The sequence below is a fragment of the Capricornis sumatraensis genome, chromosome 18, assembly GCF_032405125.1.
Source record: "Capricornis sumatraensis isolate serow.1 chromosome 18, serow.2, whole genome shotgun sequence".
NCBI lineage: Eukaryota > Metazoa > Chordata > Mammalia > Artiodactyla > Bovidae > Capricornis > Capricornis sumatraensis.
Window position 1 is genome coordinate 74,173,827 of NC_091086.1, and position 25,276 is coordinate 74,199,102.

General features: G+C 42.5%; 1 protein-coding gene across 1 annotated transcript in view; it reads right to left on the reverse strand.

Annotated features, from left to right (window-relative positions):
• Nucleotides 1–24,531, reverse strand: part of ADAMTS16 (ADAM metallopeptidase with thrombospondin type 1 motif 16) — a 173,280-nt gene extending 148,749 nt beyond the window's left edge. The window contains exons 1-2 of the mRNA XM_068990533.1: nucleotides 24,504–24,531; nucleotides 23,240–23,565 (exon numbers count right to left, since the gene is read on the reverse strand). Coding sequence (XP_068846634.1) covers nucleotides 23,240–23,565; nucleotides 24,504–24,531 — 354 coding nt within the window. The remainder of the gene's footprint in view (nucleotides 1–23,239; nucleotides 23,566–24,503) is intronic.
• Nucleotides 24,532–25,276: the final 745 nt, after the last annotated feature.

The window sequence follows — 25,276 nt, forward strand, 5'->3', positions numbered from 1 at the left end:
TGGTTGGATGGCATCACCAACTCAATGGACATGAATTTGGGTAAACTCCAGGAGTTGGTGATGGACAGGGAGGCCTGGCGTGCTGTAGTCCATGGGGTCACAAAGAGTCGGACACGACTGAGTGACTGAACTGAACTGAATTGCGTGAAGGACAGGGAGGCCTGGCGGGCTGCTGTTCACAGTACAGAACTTCACAACTGAGCAACAAGACTGAAAGAGGGAGAAAGTGAATTAAACAGCTTTCCCATGAAATCACCACACTTCCCCCATTCGTCTGTTGACGAGGAACAGTAGAACCACCATTTCCCAAGAACCACAAAACTGAAACAGGTCAAAGCTTAAGAATGTGTCTGCTTTCGTATGATAGAAACAGTATTACCAGAGCCTACCCATCTGGGCAAGAGCTGGAAATGTGGGATGTGAGATTACTAATATTAAAAAGAAAAAAAGCAGTGGAAAGAACACGTGAATGAAAGATGATTAAAATGCCACAGGAATTTGAAAAGTTAGCTCAACATACAAGGAATTCTCTAACCACTATCCAACTAAAGACGATGGCAGCAGTGGCCAGAACCTCATGGTACATCTGTCCTCATACCTGACACATCCAAGAGCAAGTTACCTACTGTGTTTACGGGCCCCACAACCTTACCCACACGCGCATCATATCTGTGACGGGTCATGGCCCCTCCATGCCCTGAAGAGCTGGAACCGGCCACACCTTTGACAAAGCAGAGATGAAAGGGCTTGAAACCAGAGAAAGGAGAAGCTGGTTGGGGTGGACTTTGAAACCGAGATCAAACAAAGAGTTCATGAGATAAAGGAGACATCTGAACCATGAATAATTGCCAAATGAGAGGGTTAATCTGCAAACTACACAGTGGAACATGATACAAGCTCACAGTATAATTAATATTCTTGACCTTCATAGTTGGAAGTCAATGTTGGATAGAATGGATGTTAACCCCTGACTTTATTTTAGTATACAGTATATAGTATGAGACGGTTGGACGGCATCATCGACTCAACGGACATGAGTTTGGATAAACTCCGGGTGTTGGTGATGGACAGGGAGGCCTGGTGTGCTGCAGTCCATGGGGTCACAAAGAGTTGGACATGACTGCTGAGTGACTGAACTAAACTGAACTGATATAGTATATACATAAACAATAATATAAGTAACATACTTGGATCTATGTGACTGAGAAATGCCACTCAACAACTGATTTTTTAATTTATTTTTTAAATTGAAGGATAATTGCTTTACAGAATTTTGTTGTTTTTTGTCAAACCTCAACATGAATCAGCCATAGGTATACATATATCCCCTTCCTTTTGAACCTCCCTCCCATCTCTCTCCCCATCGTACCCCTCTAGGTTGATACAGAGCCCCTGTTTGAGTTTCCTGAGCCATAGAGCAAATTCCCACTGGCTATCTATTTTACATATGGTAATGAATTGGTGATTGCAGCCATGAAGTTAAAAGACGCTTATTCCTTGGAAGGAAAGTTATGACCAACCTAGATAGCATATTCAAAAGCAGAGACATTACTTTGCCAACAAAGGTCCGTCTAGTCAAGGCTATGGTTTTTCCAGTGGTCATATATGGATGTGAAAGTTGGACTGTGAAGAAAGCTGAGTGCTGAAGAATTGATGCTTTTGAACTGTGGTGTTGGAGAAGGCTCTTGAGAGTCCCTTGGACTGCAAGGAGATCCAACCAGTCCATTCTGAAGGAGATCAGCCCTGGGATTTCTTTGGAAGGAATGATGCTAAAGCTGAAACTCCAAAACTTTGGCCACCTCATGTGAAGAGTTGACTCATTGGAAAAGACTCTGATGCTGGGAAAGATTGAGGGCAGGAGGAGAAAGGGACGACAAAGGATGAGATGGCTGGATGGCATCACCGACTTGATGCACATGAGTCTGAGTGAACTCCGGGAGATGGTGATGGACAGGGAGGCCTGGTGTGCTGCAATTTATGGGGTTGCAAAGAGTCGGACACGACTGAGCGACTGAACTGAACTGAACTGAATGAATTTTAAGTGATGGGCTTTTAAGAGATTTTTGCAGTTAAATTGCAATCTGTGAAATTATCAAACTATTCTTACTGATATATTCACACTGTAAGACAGAAGTGGCCAAACCATCTCAAACACATATGTTCCTTCGTATGTATAGAGGCACAGGGGTTCCGGGGCACCTGGCCTTTCTGCTGAGGTTGAAGCTGGGTTTGCCCATCCTCCTGGTACCGCTGCACTCCTGTGATACAGGCCTGGGGTGAAGTTGGGTTTTAGCTTTGTTCAGTTTTTAAAGTTTTAAATCAATATGGAGAGTCTTTTCATTACTTTGAAACAAAACTTGCTATCCCCATAAAGCCCCTGCACCAATCACAGCTTGGGGTCTGTAGTCATTTTGAGCCTTTAGATTTGGTCGCTTTCAAATTTATGGGCCTAGGCCAATCCTTTACAGTTTTCATACACAAAGTGCCTCCAGTTCTTCCTCCAATAGAGGAAGCTGTGATGCACGTATTACTAAATCTTCACAGAGGGCTGTGTATGCATGCATGTGTGGGTGCCTGTATGTTTAGTCGCTCAGTCACGTCTGACTCTTTTTGTGACCCCATGGACTGTAGCCCCCAGGCTCCCCTGTCCCTGGAATTCTCCGGGCAGGAATACTGGAGTGGGCTGCCACTTCTTTCCCCAGGGAATCTTTCGAACCCAGGGGTTGAACCCACAGCTCCTGCCACATTCTGCAATGCAGGCAGATTCTTTACTGCTGAGCCACTGGGTTAAGAACAGAAAACTTGAAAGTGTTGGGGATTAATAAGCTTAATTGTATTAGCATATACAGCACATAAGCTACTCCCCATTGGACAACATATTGGATTTTTGGAGCTAGAGGTAGGAACTTATGATTGATATTAAATTCAGAAAAGTTTTTAATTAGGAAATATATGACTATGGTATGTTTCAACGTTAAAAATTCAGAATGTGTTACTAAGTGGTTAAGAAAAGGCCAGCTTATATTATTGACATTCTTTAGAACATATAATGACTTCTGTTTCCATATATGCCATGCTTACACAGTACAGTACTTATTATACATTTAAACATTTACCCTTCATTCTCCAAAGTCTTCCATGCATGCTTGTACATTTCAACTAGACATAGACGGGCACTATCAAATGTCCTAGCTTCTCTTTTGGCTTATTATTATGCAATCCATCACTTTTTATTTTATTACCTAATGACGACCTGCTAAGGGACTAGTCATAACTCCCCCAGCTTTAGTTAGAGATAATCTCTGCATATAAAACAAGGTTTATAGCTCCTTTGGCTGCTTCAGGAGGATACGAAGCCAAGATGTCAACTATTCTGGGCACTTTTCTCATTTATGATACCTTGTAAGCACAAAGGAATCTCCCAGGTGTTAGGAAAGGACTGCTTTCTTTCAAATGTGTGGAAATAAGCAATGCTTCTAAAAAGTGCATAAACAGCTCCCTTGGATTTTAAATTGCTTGCTTAAATGATGTCTTTTAAGCATCCTAAGTGCTTTCAGTAAATCACCTAAGAAGTTTTAGTGTATTCTAATCCAACCCTAATCCTGTTCCCATGCCATCTGTAGGCCTTCTCTGAAGGTCTGTGGAGCTTTGCTCTGTGGTCTTTAATACCACTTGAATTTGCTTGGCTGACAGTGTGTGTTCAGTTCAGTTCAGTTCAGTTCAGTTGCTCAGTTGTGCCCGACTCTTTGCGACCTCATGAATCGCAGCACGCCAGGCCTCCCTGTCCATCACCATCTCCCGGAGTTCACTCAGACTCACGTTCATCGAGTCTGTGATGCCATCCAGCCATCTCATCCTCGGTCGTCCCCTTCTCCTCCTGCCCCTAATCCTTCCCAGCATCAGAGTCTTTTCCAATGAGTCAACTCTTCGCATGAGGTGGCCAAAGTACTGGAGTTTCAGCTTTAGCATCATTCCTTCCAAAGAAATCCCAGGGCTGATCTCCTTCAGAATGGACTGATTGGATCTCTTTGCAGTCCAAGGGACTCTCAAGAGTCTTCTCCAACACCACAGTTCAAACGCATCAATTCTTTGGCACTCAGCTTTCTTCACAGTCCAACTCTCACATCCATACATGACCACAAGAAAAACCATAGCCTTGACCAAATGGACTTTAGTCAGCAAAGTAATGTCTCTGCTTTTGAATATGCTATCTAGGTTGGTCATAACTTTTCTTCCAAGGAGTAAGCGTCTTTTAATTTCATGGCTGCAGTCACCATCTGCAGTGATTTTAGAGCCCCAAAAATAAAGTCTGACACTGTTTCCACTATTTCCCCATCTATTTCCCATGAAGTGATGGGACCGGATGCCATGATCTTCGTTTTCTGAATGTTGAGCTTTAAGCCAACTTTTTCACTCTCCTCTTTCACTTTCATCAAGAGGCTTTTTAGTTCCTCTTCACTTTCTGCCATAAAGGTGGTGTCATCTGCATATCTGAGGTTATTGATATTTCTCCTGGCAATCTTGATTTCAGCTTGTGCTTCTTCCACTCCAGTGTTTCTCATGATGTACTCTGCATATAGGTTAAGTAAGCAGGGTGACACTATACAGCCTTGACGTAGTCCTTTTCCTATTTGGAACCAGTGTGTTGTTCCATGTCCAGTTCTAACTGTTGCTTCCTGACCTGCATACAGATTTCTCAAGAGTCATATTCTAATAAATTTTTTTTTGCATCTTGTTCTTATACTTTAACAAACTATTTTGGAGATTTTCCATGTTCAGTTAAGTGGCTCAGTCATGTCCGACTCTTTGTGACTCCACAGACTGCAGCACATCAGACCTCCCTGTCCATTACCAACTCCCAGAGTTTACCCAAACTCATCTCCATTGAGCTGGTGATACCATCCAACCATCTCATCCTCTGTCATCCCCTTCTCCTCCTGCCTTCAATCCTTCCCAGCATCAGGGTCTTTTCCAATGAGTCAGCTCTTCGCATCAGGTGGCCAAAGTATAGGAGTTTCAGCTTCAGCATCAGTCCTTCCAATGAACACGTAGGTGTTCATAGGTCCGTCCGTGTCTCTACAAATAACCCACTTTCACTACTTTTTCTGGCTGAGTAATATTCCATTTTATATATTGCCAGGCAGGAATTAGAGACAAAGCCCATAGCGAACAGATGAGTGGACTTGGGGGAGGGGGGATGAATTGGAAGATTGGGATTAACATATGTATATTGTCCTGTGTAAAACAGGGCAGCCAGTGGGAACCCAAAAGGCAGAGAGCTCAGCTCAGTGCTCTACAGTGACCTAGAAGGCTGGGATGGCAGGGTAAGTTCAAGAGGGAGGGGACATATGTATACATAGAGACGACCCACTTTGTTGTAGAGCAGAAACTAACACACCATTGTACAGCAACTATATACCCTAATTTACAAAATCACGTAGATATTTATGTCCTAACATGAAAATCACTGCAGATGGTGACTACAGTCGTGAAATTAAAAGACACTTCCTCCTTGGAAGGAAAGTTATGACCAACCTAGACAGTATATTAAAAATCAGAGACATTACTTTGCTGACAAAGGTCCGTCTAGTCAAGGCTATGGTTTTTCCACTAGTCATGTATGGGTGTGAGAGTTGGACTGTAAAGAAAGCTGAGAGCTGAAGAATTGAAGCTTTTGAAATGTGGTTTTGGAGAAGACTCTTGTGAGTCCCTTGGACTGAAAGGAGATCCACCCAGTCCATCCTAAAGGAGATCAGTCCTGAGTGTTCATTGGAAGGACTGACGTTGAAGCTGCAACTCCAATACTTTGGCACCTGATGCAAAGAGCTGACTCATTTGAAAAGACCCTGATGCTGGGAAAGATTGAAGGCAGGAGGAGAAGGAAATGACAGAGGATGAGATGGTTGGATGGCATCACCGACTCAATGGACATGAGTTTGGGTAAACTCTGGGAGTTGGTGATGGACAGGGAGGCCTGGCTTGCTCTGGTCCACTGGGTCATAAAGAGTCAGACACGACTGAGTGACTGAACTGAACTGGTTGGACCTAGAGATTGTCATACAGAGTGAAGTTAAGTCAGAAAGAGAAAAATAAATATTGTATGTTAATACATATATGTGTAGTCTAGAAAAATGGTGTAGATGACCCTATTTGTAGGGCAGGAATAGAGATGCAGATTTAATTATGGTTTATTTGCATTCATAGTTTAGTAACGGAGGTTACTGAGAAGAACAGATACCTGCTCAGATCCTACCGGGAGTCCTCTGATAAGGCCTTTTCTATATATGTTGCCTCACTAATTCTCACATGACCCTACGAGGTCAGAGTTATCTATAAATTAAAGAAACTGAAGGGAAGTGGTGAACTATTTGGCCAGTAGTAAGGGAAGTCAGATTTCAACAAGACTTGTGTGATTTCAAAGGCTGTGTCTTTCATTAGATTTCCCTTTTGCTTACCTTAAGAAGACATTTTACTCTGTTTCTTATTTGAATGTCTGTCTAAGTATCGTCCTTCATGTGTGAAGACTTCATGATTTTCCCTCCACTTGCAACTCTGAAAAACTACCACAGCCCTAAAATTGCAGCTTCTCCAAAATGCTTGTTGACTAGCTTGGTTCTAAATAAAACAGGTGCTTAATATTTATCTTTTATCTTTTTTTTTTTAACCTTTCAGCACTATTTTTTGTATTTTATTTTTTCAATATTAACTAAATGAAGTAAATATGGAAAATTTCTTATTTTATGAGAAGTGTCAGCTTCTCATCCCTGAAAGTTAGTATAGAATAAATTTGCTGCATCACATTTTGTGAAGGATTCATGATGAGAAGAATGTAATTCTCAGACATTTTCATGTGCAGTAGGCAATTCTCCTTGGTCATAAGCCTGGTGATCAAGGAAGACAGACATCCAAGAGACTGAAATACCCAAATCACACCGTAAAAATCACAGTATCTTTATGCTCACGTAGGAAGGTATGAAAGGCTAAGAGGTGGACATGTGCCACTGAGTTTCTTAAACCATTTTTTACATAAATCATATCACATCTTTTCGTCTAAGTATATTGCAATTCCTCTTATTTAGGATTTGCTTAGAGATACTCTGTCATTAGAAACATTATTCATATGGTTAGGCCTGTAAAGAGCTCACTTGCAGATTGCGTTTTCTGAAACTACGTGAATGTGAACAGCACTTGTTGTGCTCTTTTCTGCTGTGGAGACACGCTCCCAGTCCTCAGCAGACGGGCTTCAATCTGAGCAGTGCCTGGGAAATGCATGCCGTCCAAATTTAACCTAAAGCCATTTCTGGAGAGAGCTTTTCACAGTCACCGCACATTCTCTCTGGAAACAGGAAGTTTCTCCAGTATAGCTGGAACTAGTATTTGAAACTAGGATCCTCCATCCATCCATCCATCCACCCATCCGCTCAGCCCACCTCTCATCTAGTAGCTCCTTCCAAGGTCCAGGAACGCCGCTGGGTGCTCTGATCCTTGAGGTATCCTGACAGTTAGTGCCACCCTTAGGATGCTGACTATCTACTGAGAGAGGCGGGTAAACACTAAACTGGTGACCAAAACAAGAATTAAATTGAGATCATTCTTTAAATGAGTCATGAGGTATTACAAGGGAACTTACCCTGGTCTGGAGTGTCAAAGAAATAGGACTTCTGTGAGTGCCTTTCCAACCGATGCCTAAAGAATAAAGAACACTTAACTGGAGGAAGAAGGATGGGAATTGTGTTCCAGGCAGAAGGAACAGCATTTGCAAAGACCCTGAACAGAAGAGAAGCTCAGCCTTACTATGAAAGAAAGAAACTGATGTCACTCGAGCCTGGAGAGTTTCCCCTATGAGGCTAAAATTGCAGGCAAGGGCAGACTCCAAGGGCCTCTTCAGTCATACTGAGGATGTGGGTTTCCCCGGAGTGCTACGGGAATATGCTGTGTAAAGGAATGAAGAGATTGGAACTGTGCTTTCCAACCTCCACTTCAGCTGCTAAAAGTAGGAAAATGGTAAGGCTGCAAGTAGTTGGCCTCAACTTTCACAGAACCATCTCTGACCCCTCCTTCTCCATGTCTGTTCATCCCAATTTGAACTACCTTGCATGGAGGCCCTGACTACTTCTGAAGCCCAATCAAATCTAAGAATATTCTTTCAAAATGCTCTATTGTGGCTCAGACAGTAAAGCGTCTGTCTACAATGCAGGAGACCTGGGTTCGATCCCTGGGTTGGGAAGATTCCCTGGAGAAGGAAACAGCAACCCACTCCAGTACTCTTGCCTAGAAAATCCCATGGACAGAGGAGCCTGGTAGGCTACATGTAGTCCATGGGGTCACAAAGAGTCGGACACGACTGAGCGACTTTGCTTCACTTACCTATATTTAAGCTTACATAAGGGACAGCCATGGTTTTTCACCTAAGAGAAGAAGATACAATGGATTCACATGAAAAGTTAAACTGTAATGAAGTGAAATAGCCCTAAGGTCATCAAGGCAAATATTTTTCTCAGACTTTACATACTGAAAGAAATCACCAATTACTTAAACTACATGTCACTTTACATGTCTTACTCCAAATTTCTAATGTCTTAAGGGATGGGGCTGTAACTCTTCAGTGACAGGAAATTGGAAAACTGGATAATATCTGTCATTTCTGAAGCTTTCTATTATTTTAGTGTATGTGTGCGCATGCGCGTGTGTGTGTGTGTGTGCGCGCGTGTGTGTGCGTGCGCGCGCGTGTGTGTGTGTGCGTGTGTGTGTGTGCGCGCGCGTGTGTGTGTGTGCGTGTGTGTGTGTGCGCGCGTGTGTGTGCATGCACTCCCTCAGTCTTCTCTGACTCTGTGTGACCCCAGGGACTGTAGCCCACCAGGCTCCTCTGTCCATGGGATTCTCCAGGCAAGATTACTGGAGTGGGTTGTCATTTCCTACTCCAGATTATTTCAGTACTGCTTTTAAAACTAAAGGCAGCCAGTCATTTTAACATAACTGCAAATCTGGTAACAGCTTGTATTTTTCTTTTAGTTTTTGTTTCAGTAATTTTTGTTTCAAAGCTGGTAAGTTGACAGTTCATACCTCACTGGTCATGCTCCTTCACTGTCAATTAACTATACGAAAAAGAATCCTGCCTACATTTCTTTAGATTGTCATTTTTTAATGAGATATTACAGTTTGTTTTCCTATAATTTCACAGAAATAGAGAAAATGAAATTAGCACTGATTTTGCTACTAATTTAAAATATGGAGTTACTTAATGTCTTTAAAATACATGTGATTCTTGGAATATTAAAAACAAACCCTTGAGGAGTGAAAAGTATGTGCAATAAAGGACAAAGAATGAATGCTGCTATTAAACAAACGAATAAAATCAGCAGAAATAACATGTACTTGGAATAACTGGGAACTGGAGTAGAAGTAGGAAAGCAAATACTAATGCAGTTGAGCTCTGAGGCTCAGGGAACCTGAGAGTTGGGGTGGGATTACTGAGAACGGCTGTTGTCCAGAATGAGCAAGGACGAGATCCACTGAGTGTGTAAATTCACTTTGATGCTGAGCCTGGCCTCAGGCCTGTAGATGATGATACTCCAATGTCTCCTTCAGAAGTGGTTTAGAATAACCAGACTCAGACACTACACCACACACACACACACACACACACACACACACACACACACACACACAAAGACACACACATACAGGAGCCCTGAGTGCCAACATGTTCCTGTGTCGTAAGCAATGAAATACCACTTCCAGCCTACTGAGGAAACTCACAGTATGATGCTTCTCTCTCCAGGCAAGCAACACATGGGACTTTATTTTAATCAAGTCAGGAAGAAGGGCAAGAACAGCCCATCTCAGGGGAGGAATGTCTGCATGCAGGGGTCTCACAGCTCCACCCTCTCACAGTAATATGCCTGCCACTAGGCCTCGGGAGGTCTATTTCTTGAGGTCCAGCCCTTTCCCTAAATAGCCCTGGGATGTTCCTACTATGCTTTGTTTTTCCTCCCCTACACCTCTTCCGACCAGTACCTGTGCAAATGATTTTTGCAAAGCACCAGAATTTCCATTTCTCCATTAAAATATAATTTGTTCATAGAATACCTTTTTATTGAGGGCTTGAATATGTGTTAGGCACTACTGAAAGTGCTGAGGATAAAGCAAGAAAAAGTCACACTATAAACCCCTCCTCTACCCTCAATATTTAGCACAGAGGGCCTACTTTGTATTAAGAAACCATTCTCACTTCCTATCCCCTTTTAAACTGTTTTGTGATATTGAAGCTGGAACTCTACAAATTCCATTTCAATGTTCTTCCTGTTCTCTACTCACCTCTAACAACAGCCAACACAATGAGGGATTGGATAGAACTAGGAAGGTGGAAGAACGTGTTCCCTTCTGCCCATCTACTTCCTGTCTGCATCCTATGAACTTCCTGTCTGCTCCCAGCTGACTTCCTACCTGCTGCCTGGGGATTTGTGGACGCTCTATCTGCTCCTCATGAACTTCCTGTCTACTACTTACTGACTTCCTGCCTGGTTTCTGTGGACTTCCTGTCTACCCAGTAGACTTCCCATCTGTTCCACGTGGACTTCCTGTCCAGCCCCTGTAGACTTCTATCTGCCCAACATGGACTTCCTGTCTGCTTCCTGTTCCTGTCAGCTTGGCTTCATCCTGGCAGTGGCAGTTGATTCTAGTAATTGGCAATAACAGCAGCTTACAGCAATGTACAGGTGACTTACAAACCCAGCTGGAAGGTGACCCCTCCCAGTCCTGGCAGTAGTGGGCCAAGTCCTGCTCAGGGGTTTGAGCCCAGCTCCAAGCATCTAAATTTTAATGATCCTAAGTTCTTCCTCAGATATGTAGATGACACCACCCTTATGGCAGAAAGTGAAGAGGAACTAAAGAGCCTCTTGATGAAAGTGAAAGAGGAGACTGAAAAAGTTGGCCTAAAGCTCAACATTCAGAAAACGAAGATCATGGCATCTGGTCCCACCATTTCATGGGAAACAGATGGGGAAACAATGGAAACAGTGTCAGACTTTATTTTTGGGGCCTCCAAAATCACTGCAGATGGTGACTGCAGCCATGAAATTAAAAGATGCTTACTCCTTGGAAGAAAAGTTATGACCAACCTAGATAGCATATTCAAAAGCAGAGACATTACTTTGGGAACAAAGGTCTGTCTAGTCAAGGCTATGATTTTTCCTGTGGTCATGTATGGATGTGAGAGTTGGACTGTGAAGAAAGCTGAGCGCTGAAGAATTGATGCTTTTGACCTGTGGTGTTGGAGAAGACTCTTGAGAGTCCCTTGGACTGCAAGGAGATCCAACCAGTCCATTCTGAAGGAGATCAACCCTGGGATTTCTTTGGAAGGAATGATGCTGAAGCTGAAACTCCGGTACTTTGGCCACCGCATGCGATGAGTTGACTCATTGGAAAAGACTCTGATGCTGGGAGGGATTGGGGGCAGGAGGAAAAGGGGACGACAGAGGATGAGATGGTTGGATGGTGTCACCGACTTGTTGGACGTGAGTTTGAGTGAAGTCTGAGAGTTGGTGATGGACAGGGAGGCCTGGCATGCTGTGATTCATGGGGTCACAGAGTCGGACAAGACTGAGCGACTGAACTGAACTTCTTCCTCAGTCCCTCAACTTGAGATCCGGTGGCTGCTTCCTGCACTTGCTATGCTATGTGTCTGGGTATTTTCCTTTTCTGTTTTCAGTTTTTAATATCCAATTAATGCACTGTATTAATTCTCTCTTTTCAATTAGTTTATGTGGTTTGTGTCTCCTAACCAGGTTATAATTAATAATGATAATGATAAATCTGAGTAGAAAAATAAATCTGGGAAGGGGATAGGAAATACATGTGAAAGGAGAAGAATAGGCAATTTTAGATGGTGGTGGTGGTGGGGGGTGGATCAAGGAGGTCCTTTTGTTGAAAGTGATATTTAAGAAGAAAAATGTTACATGTGAATTATGCAGGTACAATCAGACAGCTCTGGTCAGACCTCAGGAAAGACAGGATCATACTTTAAAGATCTTGCCTTCATCTGACCTCCTTTTTATATTCTCTCTAGCCTGGACTTTCTCTGAAACAGTCACTCTCTAAAAAGTAGGTTTCAGGTCCTTTGGAAAATCCCAGACATGAATCATCCCTTAGAGGGATCACATCTTTGCTCCTCCAGGGGATCATAAGGCTGTTCTCAGGTTGAACTTTGCCTCGTAGAAAATCCTGGTCATGCTGGTTGTGGAGATGAGCACCATTCCAGTGATCCTTACAGTAAATATTGTATTGGCCACAGAGAGTGCCTATTTGGGAGCTGCCATACAGGGGAGGCACTTACTTCCAACAAAAGGACATCAGGAGTACCAAACACTAACCAGAACTGAGCATCCCACTCTGTCCTGTCCCCATGCTACTGGCCCCAGATCTCCAGAACAAGGATCACTCGCTTCAACATCTCTGGCATATATTCCAACATAGAAAGTCTTCAATTGACTCTTCCTTGTAATGAAAACTAATAGCATCCAATTCTGTTACAGCGAAAACATCCCTGGATGGAGAATCTAGAGACAAACATCCTAGACCTACCTAAACCTTACCTGCCTTTATAATATTGACCAAGTCATTTACTCTCTTTGAATCTCAGGTTCATCACTTGAAAAGTAAAGGAAATGGAATACAATCAAAAGTTTTAAATTTCTCTAATCATCTCATTTTTTTGGTTTGTTTACAATAAATGGTAACCTAATAGAAAAATCTGGTCACATCAAGTATATGCATGTTCAGTTGCTCAGCTGTGCCCAACTATTTTGTGATCACATGGATTTGTAGCCTGCCAGGCTCCTCTGTCCATGGAATTTTCCAGGCAAGAATACTGGAGTGGGTTGCCATTTCCTGCTCCAGAGGATATTCCTGACCCAGGGATCGAACCCACATTTCTTGTGTCTCCTGAATTGGCAGGTGAATTCTTTACCACTGGCACCACCTGGGAAGCCCCAGGTCAAGTATATTATAAATGTTACTTTATTGTTACTCACTCAGTCATGTCCGACTGACTCTTTGCCACCCCATGGACTGTAGCCCACCAGGCTCCTCTGTCCATGGGATTCTCCAGGCAAGAACACTGGAGTGTGTTGCCATTTCCTTCTCCAGGGGATCTTCCAGACCCAGGGATGGAACCTGGGTCTCCTGCATTGCAGGCAGATTCTTTGCCTTATGAGCCACAAGGGAAGCCCAAGAGTTACTCTGACCTTGTTCTAATAATAACATACATTCCATTCTGTCAATTTAAATATTTGCATTATATTTAATCTTAAGTAATTAGCAGAATTTGTGTAATGATTCAGTACGTTAAGTTCCCCATACCCACTTTTTAAATCTCCTAATAATCAATACTCAGGTCTACGTCACCCAAAAACTTTATTTTCTGTGCAATTTTCCTACATGCCTCCTAAGGCTGACCTATTTTCAACTGGCATGCCATCACTGGTCTTCTCAGAGAGTGACACTTTCCTTCTAAAACTCACATCAGCCTTGCTAACCATCTCCTGTGCTGGTGCTCCCTTTCTGCTCCTGTTTTGCTTTCCTGGCTCAAGAACATTTTTCAAAGTCAGTTACAAATTTGGCAACATTTCAGACAGTTCCTAGGATTTATTGGGTGCATTAGGAAAACCCTCAATGACTAGGTCTTCCAGAGAATCCCTGGAGTTTGTGTCTGGAAATGAAACATCATACAGTTCAAACAAGGGCCCCAAGTAAGTCTCCAACCAAGTGAGCGAATTTGAAAACCGAACTAAGAACTGTGGCATTTACAAGGTTTGCAATACTACTGAAAACAAGAAAATAATTAGATTTTAGGAGCAGTTGTATGTATCCTATGCATTAACACCTTAACAAACTACACAAGAGGAGCTAAGATTCTTCCAGATTTTGTGCCAAGGACCAATGGCAGATTTAATATCTTTTTTTAAAGTATTAATCCAAGTATATGTTTCCCTGGTGGCTCAGCAGTAGAGAATCCACCTGCAGTGCATGAGACTCAGGTTCAATCCCTGGGTTGGGAAGATCCCCTGGAGGAGGGCATGGCAGTCCACTCCTGGAGAATCCCATGGACAGAGGAGCCTGGCAGGCGATGGTCCACGGGGTCACAGAGTCAGACATGACTTGGTGACTGAGCACAATCCAAGCATAGGACTGGCATAAGACCCTTTGAGAAAATCTAATTCTGTTATATGCAACAGAAGATAGTTCCAAAGAAAGCTCATTTAAAGTATTGACAATGGGAGTTTCTAAAAAGAGCCTGTCAGAAATCTTATTGATTAGACCATTTCTAAAAATACAGTACTTCAAAAGAAAAAGAAAATTTAGATTATTTGACATTTGTCACTAAAGGAAATCATACAAAATGTATTATAATATGAATTTTATATTTATTCATATCTCAAAATAGAGGTTGAGAAGATGAAATATTTTTGTTTGTGTATGTGAAATACAATCATTCATTGCAATAAAAAAGGGAACTCAGTGTTAACAGGAACTTTGGAAAAACAAAGGTGAATAAAACAATATCTCTTCAAGGATCAACAGTCTGGTATTTAAAAAACCTACAAGTAAATAATTGTGGAATGAATCCATGTTTTTAAATATAAGGGCCTAATATATTACACATCACCTGCTAAATTCTGAGAGGGCTTGATACCGAGGAAGGTGGCCTTGGGGTGGAAACCAAAGAAGAGCATGCTTACACTTCAGCGTATTCAAGGATGATGCAATGGAATCCACATAAACAGCCTTGTGGGTCCCTGTGGTGCAACAATGACCTCATGATTAGGGGAAGCAAGACGGTTCTATGAGTTCAAGTGCTGTTCTGGAGTCACTCAGCTTAGGTCAAAATCCCACTCTTTCAAGAATTACCTTGGGAGTCATCTGTAGAATGGCGATAACAAAATAGCTTTGGGCAGTGCTTTGCAAAATATGTTCATAGTAGCATCCAACAGAGACTGACTTCGAGAATGGCTGTGTAAGGAATGCAGAAGATTCTCTCTCAAGTAAGACAACCATTTGCCTGGTGAAAATAACACACACACACACACACACACACACACACACACACACATCATTGAAAGTCTCTAGAAATTGTCCTAAGGGCATAAAAAGTGGAAAATCTTTTCTCATATAGATTATCACGGACTACAGAGTAGAATTCCCTGTACTATACAGTAGGTCCTTGTTGATTACCTATCTTATATGTGTATAGTAGCATGTGTGTGTTCACCCAAAGCTTATGATTCACCTCTCTCATACTTTAATAAAATAAAAAAAAAAGTGAAGGGCTTCCCTGATGGTCTAGTGGCTAAGATTCCATGCTCCCAATGCGAGAGGCCTGGGTTCGATCCCTGGTCAGGGAACTAGGTCCCACATGCCACAGCTAAGAGTCTGAATGCCACAACAAAGATCAAAGATCCCAAGTGCCACAACTAAGACCCAGTACAGCCAAATAAGTAAAATAAATAAATATACTTTTATAAAGAGTGGGAAATCATCTATTGAATTAAATGTAGTAAGTCTGTAAAAGAATGATAAAATTTGGTTGTATTTGAGCCCATGGTCTAGTCACATATTACCTTTTCCCCTGCTCAATGTGACCATGCTCCCTATGGCCCTAACAACCACTCTAGGGCTATATTTTAAAGTCAGGAGACACAAGGCACCAACACCTCTTATCCCCTTGGTTATATATATATAAAGATATCCCATGTCCAAGGGCAAGGAGAAGCCCCAAAAAGAAAGTAGGAGGGGTGAGGTTGCATTTAGAATCAAACCCTATACCCACCAGAGATGCTCAGAAGGCTCAAACAAAACCTTGTGCCCACCAGGACCCAGGACCCCCACAGAGACTGAGCCAGACCTGCCTTTGAGGAATGTTTGAGTGTCTCCGTCAGAGGCATGTGTCAGCAGTGCCCTGCCCCCAGGACAGGGGCTCTGGCTGCAGCAGACCTTGGAGGCGCAGCATATGAGCCCCACCATAGCCACCAGGCAGACAACCCACAAACTGGAGAACAATTATACCAAAGAAGTTCTGCAATGCTGCAAAAGTTCAAGGGCCCACAACACATTTCCCAACCTGGGGATCCATCAAAGGGAGTGAGAACCCCCAGGGAATGTGACTTTGAAGGCCAGTGGGATTTAATTACAGAGCTTCAACAGGACTGGGCAAACAGACTCTTGGTTCAGTTCAGTTCAGTTCAGTCACTCGGTCGTGTCTGACTCTTTGTGACCCCATGGACTACAGCACACTAGGCCTCCCTGTCCATCACAAACTCCTGGATTTTACCCAAACTCATGTCCATTGAGTCGGTGATGCCATACAACCATCGCATCCTCTGTCTTCCCCTTCTCCTCCCACCTTCAATCTTTCCCAGCATCAGTGACTTGGTGGGCACAAAGAAAACCTTTGCTCCTTGGAAGAAAAGCTATGCCATACCTAGATGGCATATTAGAAAGCAGAGACATTAATTTGCCAACAAAGGTCTGTATAGTCAAAGCTATGGTTTTTCCAGTAGTCATGTATTGATGTGAGAGCTTGACCATAAAGAAAACTGAACACTAAAGAATTGATGCTTTTGAATTGTGGAGTTTGAGAAGACTCTTGCGAGTACCTTAGACAGCAAGGAGATCAAACCAGCCAATTTCAAAGGAAATCAACTCTGAATACTCACTGGAAGGCCTGATGCTAAAGCTGAATCTCCAATCCTTTGGCCACCTGATGCAAATACCTAACTCATTTGAAAAGACCCTGATGCTGGGAAAGATTGAAGGCAGGAGAAGGGTACAAGAGAGGATGAGATGGTAGGATGATCTCACTGACTCACTGGACATGAGTTTGAACAAGCCCTGGGAGATGGTAGGGACATACTTTAGTCCATGGGAGGCCTGGCATACTGTAGTCCATGGGAGCAAGGAGTTGGACACAACTGAGTGGCTGAACAGCAACAACAATGTGAGTGTGTGTGTGTATTTACATGTATAAGTATATTTTTGGCCATACCACATGGCAGGTATAATCTTAATTTCTCATCCAGGGATCAAATCTCTATCCTTTGTATTATGAGTGGGAAATCTTAACCTCTGGAATGCTAGGGAGACCCCCACCCCTACCACAGTTCTATATTGCAGAAACTCTATTAAGGACAGGCATGGGTATGCAAGCTGATTTCCTTCTGCTAAGCCACCCCCAACTCCTTGAGATTTGGTGGTAGACAGGGAAGCCTGGTGTGCTGCACTCCATGGGGTCACAAAGACTTGGACATGACTTAGCAACTGAACTGAAGAAACTCCTGATCACAGGATGGAAGCTCTATACCAGGCTCAGCAGGCTGAGAATAACAGATCCTGGAACACCTCCAACCTGGAACCTTTGTAAAGTAGGGGTTTCATGCTTGGAACCAAAGCTGAGACAACCAGGAGCTACTATTAGCACCCAGAGCTCCACTCAGAGACAGAGGTGTCACTTTGGAAGGAGAAGTGTGTATCAGTTCCAGCTCCTTTACAGGCACACAGATTTTTCCCAGGAGGAAAAACAAGTTCTATGAACAAGAACCTCACGTTAAAGGAATGATTCTATTTGGAACAGACTGTGCAAGTTATGCCTAACAGCATTATACAAAATAATGGGTATTCTTGTTGCATGCAATTAAGAGAAAACTGATTGCTCCACGACACGCATACCAAGAAACGAAACAGTGCCCCAGCTGGCAGTTTAGCAGAGAGAGTCAGGGAAAAAGACAAGAGGATTCTTCCTGCTGTTGGAGCGATCTCAGTAACTGGCCACATCCTAGTCCTGCAAAGCTCTTATATAAGCAAATTAGACTGTGAAGCAATTCAAGACCAAGCGTGCTGTTAAACAGAATGCAAAAAGATCACCTAGCAGTTAATGTAGGCTAAGAGCTGGGTGTGATACCAACAGAGGCAGATGAGCACAGGCTTCAGAAAGATTGTGCACATGCCTTAACTCTGCACTCTCTGAGAGGCCACACTGCAGGCTGCATGTTGCAAAGAAAACAGACTTCACTGATCTAGTCCCTAAACAAGCAAGAAAGAAAGCAACAGCAACAATCACTTGAATGGTGGCATGTGGTCAGTCTCAGAGTATCGAGAGTTGCTAAGATATATTATCTGTAATGTTCAGTATTCAGCAAAGAAATTATGAGACACAAAAAGAAACAGAAAAGTGTGACCCACACACAGAAAAAGAAAGAAGAAATGGAAACTGCTTCTAAGGGGATCTAGGTGTTTAACTCAGCAGACAAACACACACTCCAAAGCCACTGTTACAAATATGTTTAAAGAACCAAAGGAAACCATGTCCAAAGTATTAAAGCAAGGCCTAATAGAAACATCTCATAAAATACAGAATAAGAGAAATTATAAAAAGAACCAAATTGAAGTTGAAAAGTGTACTCTCCAAATAAAAAAATTTACTACAGAAGCTTAATAATAGATTTGAACTGCTAACAGAGAATCAGCAAGCTTGGTGATCGATCAATCAAGATTACAAATCTGAGGGGCACAGAGGAAAATGAATGAAGAAAAATGAGTGGAACCTCAGAGAAAAGTGCTACTTCATTAAACACACCAATATATGAAGAGCAAGAGTATGAAAGTACCAAAGAAAGGAGAAGAAAAACATAGTTGAGGAAAGAGTGGTCAAATACTTTTCAAATTGAGGGAAAATATTAATATGAATATTCAGGGAGCTCATATAATTCTGAGAAAGATAAATCAACCATACACCCATCTATACACAGCACAGTAATAATGTTGAAAGACAAAGACCCATTGAGAGCAGCAACAAGAGCAAAAACCCAATGCTTTATGAATAACAAAACTACAGTGAGATAAACAGAAGACTTCTTAACAGAAACAATGCCAGATGGCAGCAGGATGGAATATGCAAATACCGACGGAGAAACACACAACAAACAACGAAAACCAAAAGAAACAGCCAACTGATCATCTCCACCCAGCAAATCAAATCCAGAGCAAGACACCGCTTCACAGCCACTTGGATGCCTCTAAGAAGAAGAGATGGACAAGAACAAATGGTTTCCAGAATGTGGAGAAACTGGAACACTTATACATTGCTGGACAGATGCAAAATGGTGCAGCTACTGTGAAAAATGGTTCAGAATCTGATAAACAGTAAGCACAGAATTCCCATTTGATCTAGCAATTGCATTTCCAGGAGAAATTCATACTCGAGAGAAATGAAAACTTACGTCTACACAAAAGCTTGTATACAAATGTTTATAGCAACACCATTCACATAACCAAAGAAAATACAAACAATGCCTATCAATTGATAGACATCAAAATAAAAAGTGGCCAAAAGATTATTTACCAATAAAAATAATGAAGCCTTTAAACATGTTAAAACATGGATGAGTCTTGAATGTTGTATACTAAATGAAAGAAGCTAGTCACAAAAGACCACATATCTTAGCCTCCATTTATCAGAAATGTCCAGAGCAGGCCAATCTATAGACACAGAGTGTTACACTAATTGGTGCCTACGACTGACTGATGAAGGTTTCAGAGAAATGAGAGGGACTGGACTATACAAAGTTTCTTTTTGGGATGATGTAAATGTCTCAGATTGTAGTGATGTTTGCACAAGTCACGGAATATACTAAAAACAAACAAACAAACAAACATCAAATTATACATTTTCAAGGGGTGAAACTCTGTTGACATATAAATTATATATTAATAAAGCTCTTAAAAATAGTACCTATCTCTTAGGGTTATCATTGGGTCGAGTGAGATACTAAATGGGAAGCTATTAGGCAAGTCTTTGGCAAACAACAGTCAGTAAGTTACTGCTGTTTTCTCTCTGCTGTCACGGTCATCACTGTTTCCTACAGTGGAATTAGCCCCGTAATTCTATCCACTGTTCAGTAAGTATTGAAGAGCACCTACTGTGCGGCACACATCTATGTGCTTGTGATCAGTAATCAGAACAGCTTTCTGATGTCATTCTGGTAGAGATGAAAGTACAGCAGATACTATTTTATTAACCTGATTCAGCAAAATGAGTCAATATACTCTTGGCAACACCAGAATGACTGTAGAAGTCATTTTAGGGCTTCCAGATCTTATTCAGTTTACTATACTTGGCCTTCATATACAAATATTAATTCCAAATACTCATAGACGGTGTTGCTAAGGACCCATGAGCTCGACCGATGTTCACGATCTTCCCTGAGACTGCTTGTGACCCCTCCATTCACGAGCATCACACTCCAATTCTACAATAAGGACTTGGCTTGCACAATATTTCCCCCAGAGGACTGCTCTGGCACTGCTGCCCCTCACTGCTTAGAGCGAGGAGTCTTCATTTAAGTTCTCCTAACACCCACATCTGTCTTTATTTTATCACTCTGCAGCAAATTAACTACCCCCTGCTTCTCTCTTCAGACAACGCACTCCTTGGACCCAACTCTGATAGGCTCTGGCAAGGCACACTTCTGAAGCACATTCAGTATTCACAGACAATTACAAACAAAATGTTCATTTTGATTTTGTCTTTCTTCTCTAAGAATATGTACTTACTATAAATCAGAACCACACTCCTGACTCCCATCAGATCACTGCATTATCTAGAAACCCAGTAAGAAAGGGCTTAACTGATATCCACTTGGACCTTTAATTAGAACCTGAAAGAACCAAGAATAACAGTAACAAAAAAAGGCAGCATCATGTAATATAAAAGGTATGCTATTTTTCTTCATGTGTTAACAGATTTGGAAGAGGAGGGATGGGGTAACCATCAATCAAGGAAGGAAGTCATAGACTTGGCAGCAATTTGTGGGGCATCTCCATTCAATAATTTTATTATCTGGCTAAAGATAGAGGACTTCATAACCCTCCTGTTTTCCCTTATAATGCCTTTGATTTGTCCTATCGTGTGGTAAATGCCCCTGAAATGCACACTCATAAGTCGAATTGAAGTCATGTATGCAGTGACCCTCTATGGACAAAATATCACTTTAGTTGGAATTAAGGTATTTGGAAGATTAATAGTGAAAGCACACAGCTTTCTATTCCAGTCACCAAAATATTAAATTCCAACGTTTATTATGCAGAGGAGTCTTCTTCTGTTCCTTTCACCATCTTTCATGTAGTTGTCATTTACAGCTTTTGGTGTTAACTCCCATTGAGTTCAAAGAGAGCCAGAAATCTCAAGCTGCTGCCAACCAACTCTATTCATGGGACAGACTCCAGGGCATAGCACAGCCATCATGGAAAAGCCTTGGCTCATGGGACCCAGGGCATTCATGAGCCTGCACCCCTGCTGGGTTAGTAGGGAGCAAGTGCCTTACTCAGCCTCCACAAACAAACTCAAGGGTGCTGTGAAGGGCATGGCGTACCTCCTCATCATAAAGATGGCTCCCGTGTCTGGTCTGAGCCTTTGTTGAAGAAAGCCAAGGAATCAATCTTCCTTTGGAGCCTTATATGAAGACTTATAGCTCTTTCATTAAGGAAGATCTATGCTTCTGCCTGCAATGCGGGAGACCCAGGTATGATCCCTGGGTTGGGAAGATCCCCTGGAGAAGGAAATGGCAACCCACTCCACTATTCTGGCCTGGAGAATCCCATGGAAGGAGGAGCCTGGGAGGCTACAGTCCACATGATAGCACAGAGTCGGACAAGACTGAGCTAATTCACTTTCACTTATGCTTCTCAAGAGAACAATGGAAGAACCTGACCACACCATCTTCATGCTGAACAAGTGTGCCAAGTCATCACCATCCTACCCTTGACAATTCCCCGCTGTATCCGTTCCCAAACCAAAAGCCTTTCCAAAGATAGTAGACATGAGCCCAGACCATACCAAATTCTCCCTAAAAAGCAGAATGGCAATATATATTTAAAAAAATTCACAGGACATAGCATTTTCACATATTTAGTATTTCAAGGAATTAGTTTTGAATGCCCCTGCAGCATCTAGTATTCATGTACATGCGCACAAAATCCTTACGAGATGTAGAGTCTGAATTCTCTTTCCAAACAGGGAAAGGAATAAGACAGACTTAGATGATTTTCTGGAGATGTAATAAATGTTCAAAAATCTGGTCGCCAAACACGATCAAGACCTTATTGCTTTGACCCCACATTTTTTTCAGCTTGCTACTTACATCATGTTTCCCTCATCTGTGTCTGACTAATTAGCTTTTGTCCAAGAATTCAAGCATCTTCTAAGCTTTTGTCTTCTAAAATGGAAATATTTTAAGAAAAGTAAAAGACAAGCCATTAAGATTTCAGCTTAGGTCACCCTGAGGGATTCAGGTACCTTTACAAGTTGACCTGATGCCCCAAACTCTGGGTTTTGCACAAAGAGGACCACCTGCGGTATCGAAGATGTTTAATGGCTAATTAAATAGTAGGCTTCCCTGGTGGCTCAGATGGTAAAGAATCTGCCTGCAAAGCAGGACACCCATGTTCAGCTCCTGGGTCGGAAAGAACTCCTGGAGAAGGGAATGGCTACCCACTCCAGTATTCTTGCCTGGAGAATTTCATGGACAGTGGAGGTTGGCAGACAGTCCATGGGGTTGCAGAGTCAGACATGACTGAGTGAATGTTTCATTTCAGTTCGGATATTAAGGACAAGAAGAAAACACCAATAACATCACTAGCCCAGTAAGACCACCACTGCCCTGCCATGGACTCATCACTATGTTTGAAATGAATGTTCAAATCCATAAATATGTCACCAACATCAGAATGACAGAAATAAGGCATTTTCAAGCACTAGATCAAATAGCCCACATGGCCAATCAGTTGAGTACCATTGTTCTATTCAAAGTTAAGACAATCCTCCAGTGCTAGGAAGTGACAAACACGTTTAAGGAACCGGTAAGTCAGAACCAATAACCCTGAAGAAGTCACAGCCTTCAGACTTGGCCATAAGTTCTTGCGTAGTTTTCAGGCTGCAGTGCTCTGCCTCACTCACTGTAGAATAACAACGACAGAAGTCAGGACCTTCACGCTGCTTCCAAGCAGGGAAAGGAAGCAACCAGCACATTTTAGAAAGTACCACTTGGCAGGTTTTCCTCCTGCTCTGACAAATCAAAGAAGTCTGCACTGCAATAGTGGAAGAACTACCCAAAGTACAAGGGAAATATTGTCACTTGTCCCCTTTCCATGTCCCCATCACTTCATGGCCAGCGGCATGAGCTGTACTCACCAATCCTTTGCAGGTTGAAAGAGCCACTGAGGAATTTTTGTGGGATCGCAAGGAGCCTTGATAAAAACAGAAATCCTCGGGTGGGAAAGCCTGCACCGACTTCGTGCCCTGCTTTCCCAAAGTCTGGATGAGAAATCCAGGTGCCACCAGCTTGCTGGAGGCTTTCAGATCCAGGTGGAAGTCATGCCTGAAGCCTTTCAGCCGAAGGTGCAGAGAGTCAACTCCGAGGTGGGCCAGAGCCCTTTTCCTCCTCTGGGGGTGAGCGATTTCGTGGGACACGTAGTTGCCCTTGTGGTCAACCTCATAGGGAGACACCAGCTCATAGTCTGAAATCAAGAGAGGATGTGAGGCTGAGTGATTTCAGAGTTCTGAAAAAGATCAGGAAGTCTTCAAATATAATTTACACTGGATGATATCTTCACCCAGCAAGAAAGATGGTGGAAATGTCAACCTCCACCCATTCAAATCCAAACTGAATGCATAAAATCAGAGTTTAAAGGGGAAATCTTAAAAGGGGCCTTTGGGGAAGTCACTGCTGTCCCTATAATGTGATATTGCCAATCCAGAAATTGCCATGACACTTCTAAGGAGAAAGAGATCATAGACCAAATGAAGCCAAGTATGGGCTTTTTGGGTCACCAGAATAATTATAATAAGTAATCATTTTTATAGCTTTAAACATTCTTTTAGTCATATTGTCTTTTAGCAACATCTTCATTCCACTAATAAGAAATTTTAGTTTAAAAATACTGATAATTTTTCAGAAACCAGTTAACAAGACTCATGTCCGACTCTTTGCAACCCCATGGACTGTAGCCCACCAGGCTTCTCTGTCCATGGGATTCTCCAGGCAAGAATACTGGAGTGAGCAGCCATTCCTTTCTCTGGAGGAGTCTTCTATCCTGGTATTCACTGCAGCACTATTTACAATAGCCAGGATATGGAAGCAACCTAGATGTCCATCAACAGATGGATGGATAAAGAAGATATGGTGTATATACATAAAATGGAATACTGCTCAGCTATAAAAAGGAAGGTATTTGAGTCAGTTCTCATGAGGTGGATGAACCTAAAGCCTGTTATACAGAAAGAAGTAAGTCAGAAAGATAAAAATAGGCATCGCTTATTTTTCATTGCTCAGATCAGAATTCTCCCTTTCATCCCCACCATTAACACATCATCTCTGCCATCGAGATGTCAGGGAGCGGTTGTTTCTGGGCGGAGGGGCAGAATGTGGAGCACAGACATGGGGTGGGCTTCACACCAGGGATCATATCTTCCCGAACCGCCATGCTCTAAGCTTGAACCTCGGCTTTTAGACCACGTGAAGGCCAATTTGCCAACGTCGGACATGCTCAGTCCTGTCCAACTCTCGGAGACCTCCTGGACTATAGTCCACCAGCCTCCTCTGTCCATGGGATTCTCCAGGCAAGAATCCTGGAGAGGGTAGCTATTCCCTTCTCCAAGGGATCTTCCTAACCCAGGGACTGAGCCCATATCTCTGGTGTCTCCTGCACTGGCGGGTGGATTCCTTTTCACTAGCACCACCCAGGAAGATCTGAAGGTAGCTTTGTCAAAGCTTAGGTTATGAAATGTTTTAGCCAATGTATTGTTTTGATTTACATCTTGCAAACATTTAAACATATCTTGTGTGTGTCTCCATCTGCATACTAGCAATGGGCCTGCACAGCTTTGGAGAAGACTTGCTATCTAGCCTGCATTTTGTCTAAACACCAGGAAATAGCAGACAAGCAAGATATCGGGCCTCCTCCAAATTCCCTCCAAGATGCCTTTGAAAGGGGTGTCAGGCCCAGCACCAGAGGACTAGACCTACACCATGGTGCTCACACCCTAAAAACTCAGGATGCAGCCGCCTCTTACATGTAGGACGAGACTTGATCCTAATATTCTCATCCTGATCCTCCACCAATAAATGTTCTCAGGAGACAGTCTGATGCTTAATAACTGGTCCTTTTGCATGAGTTGGACACGCTTCCTGGAGTCATAAGGTAAAATAAAGCATCGTCCTACAGAAGT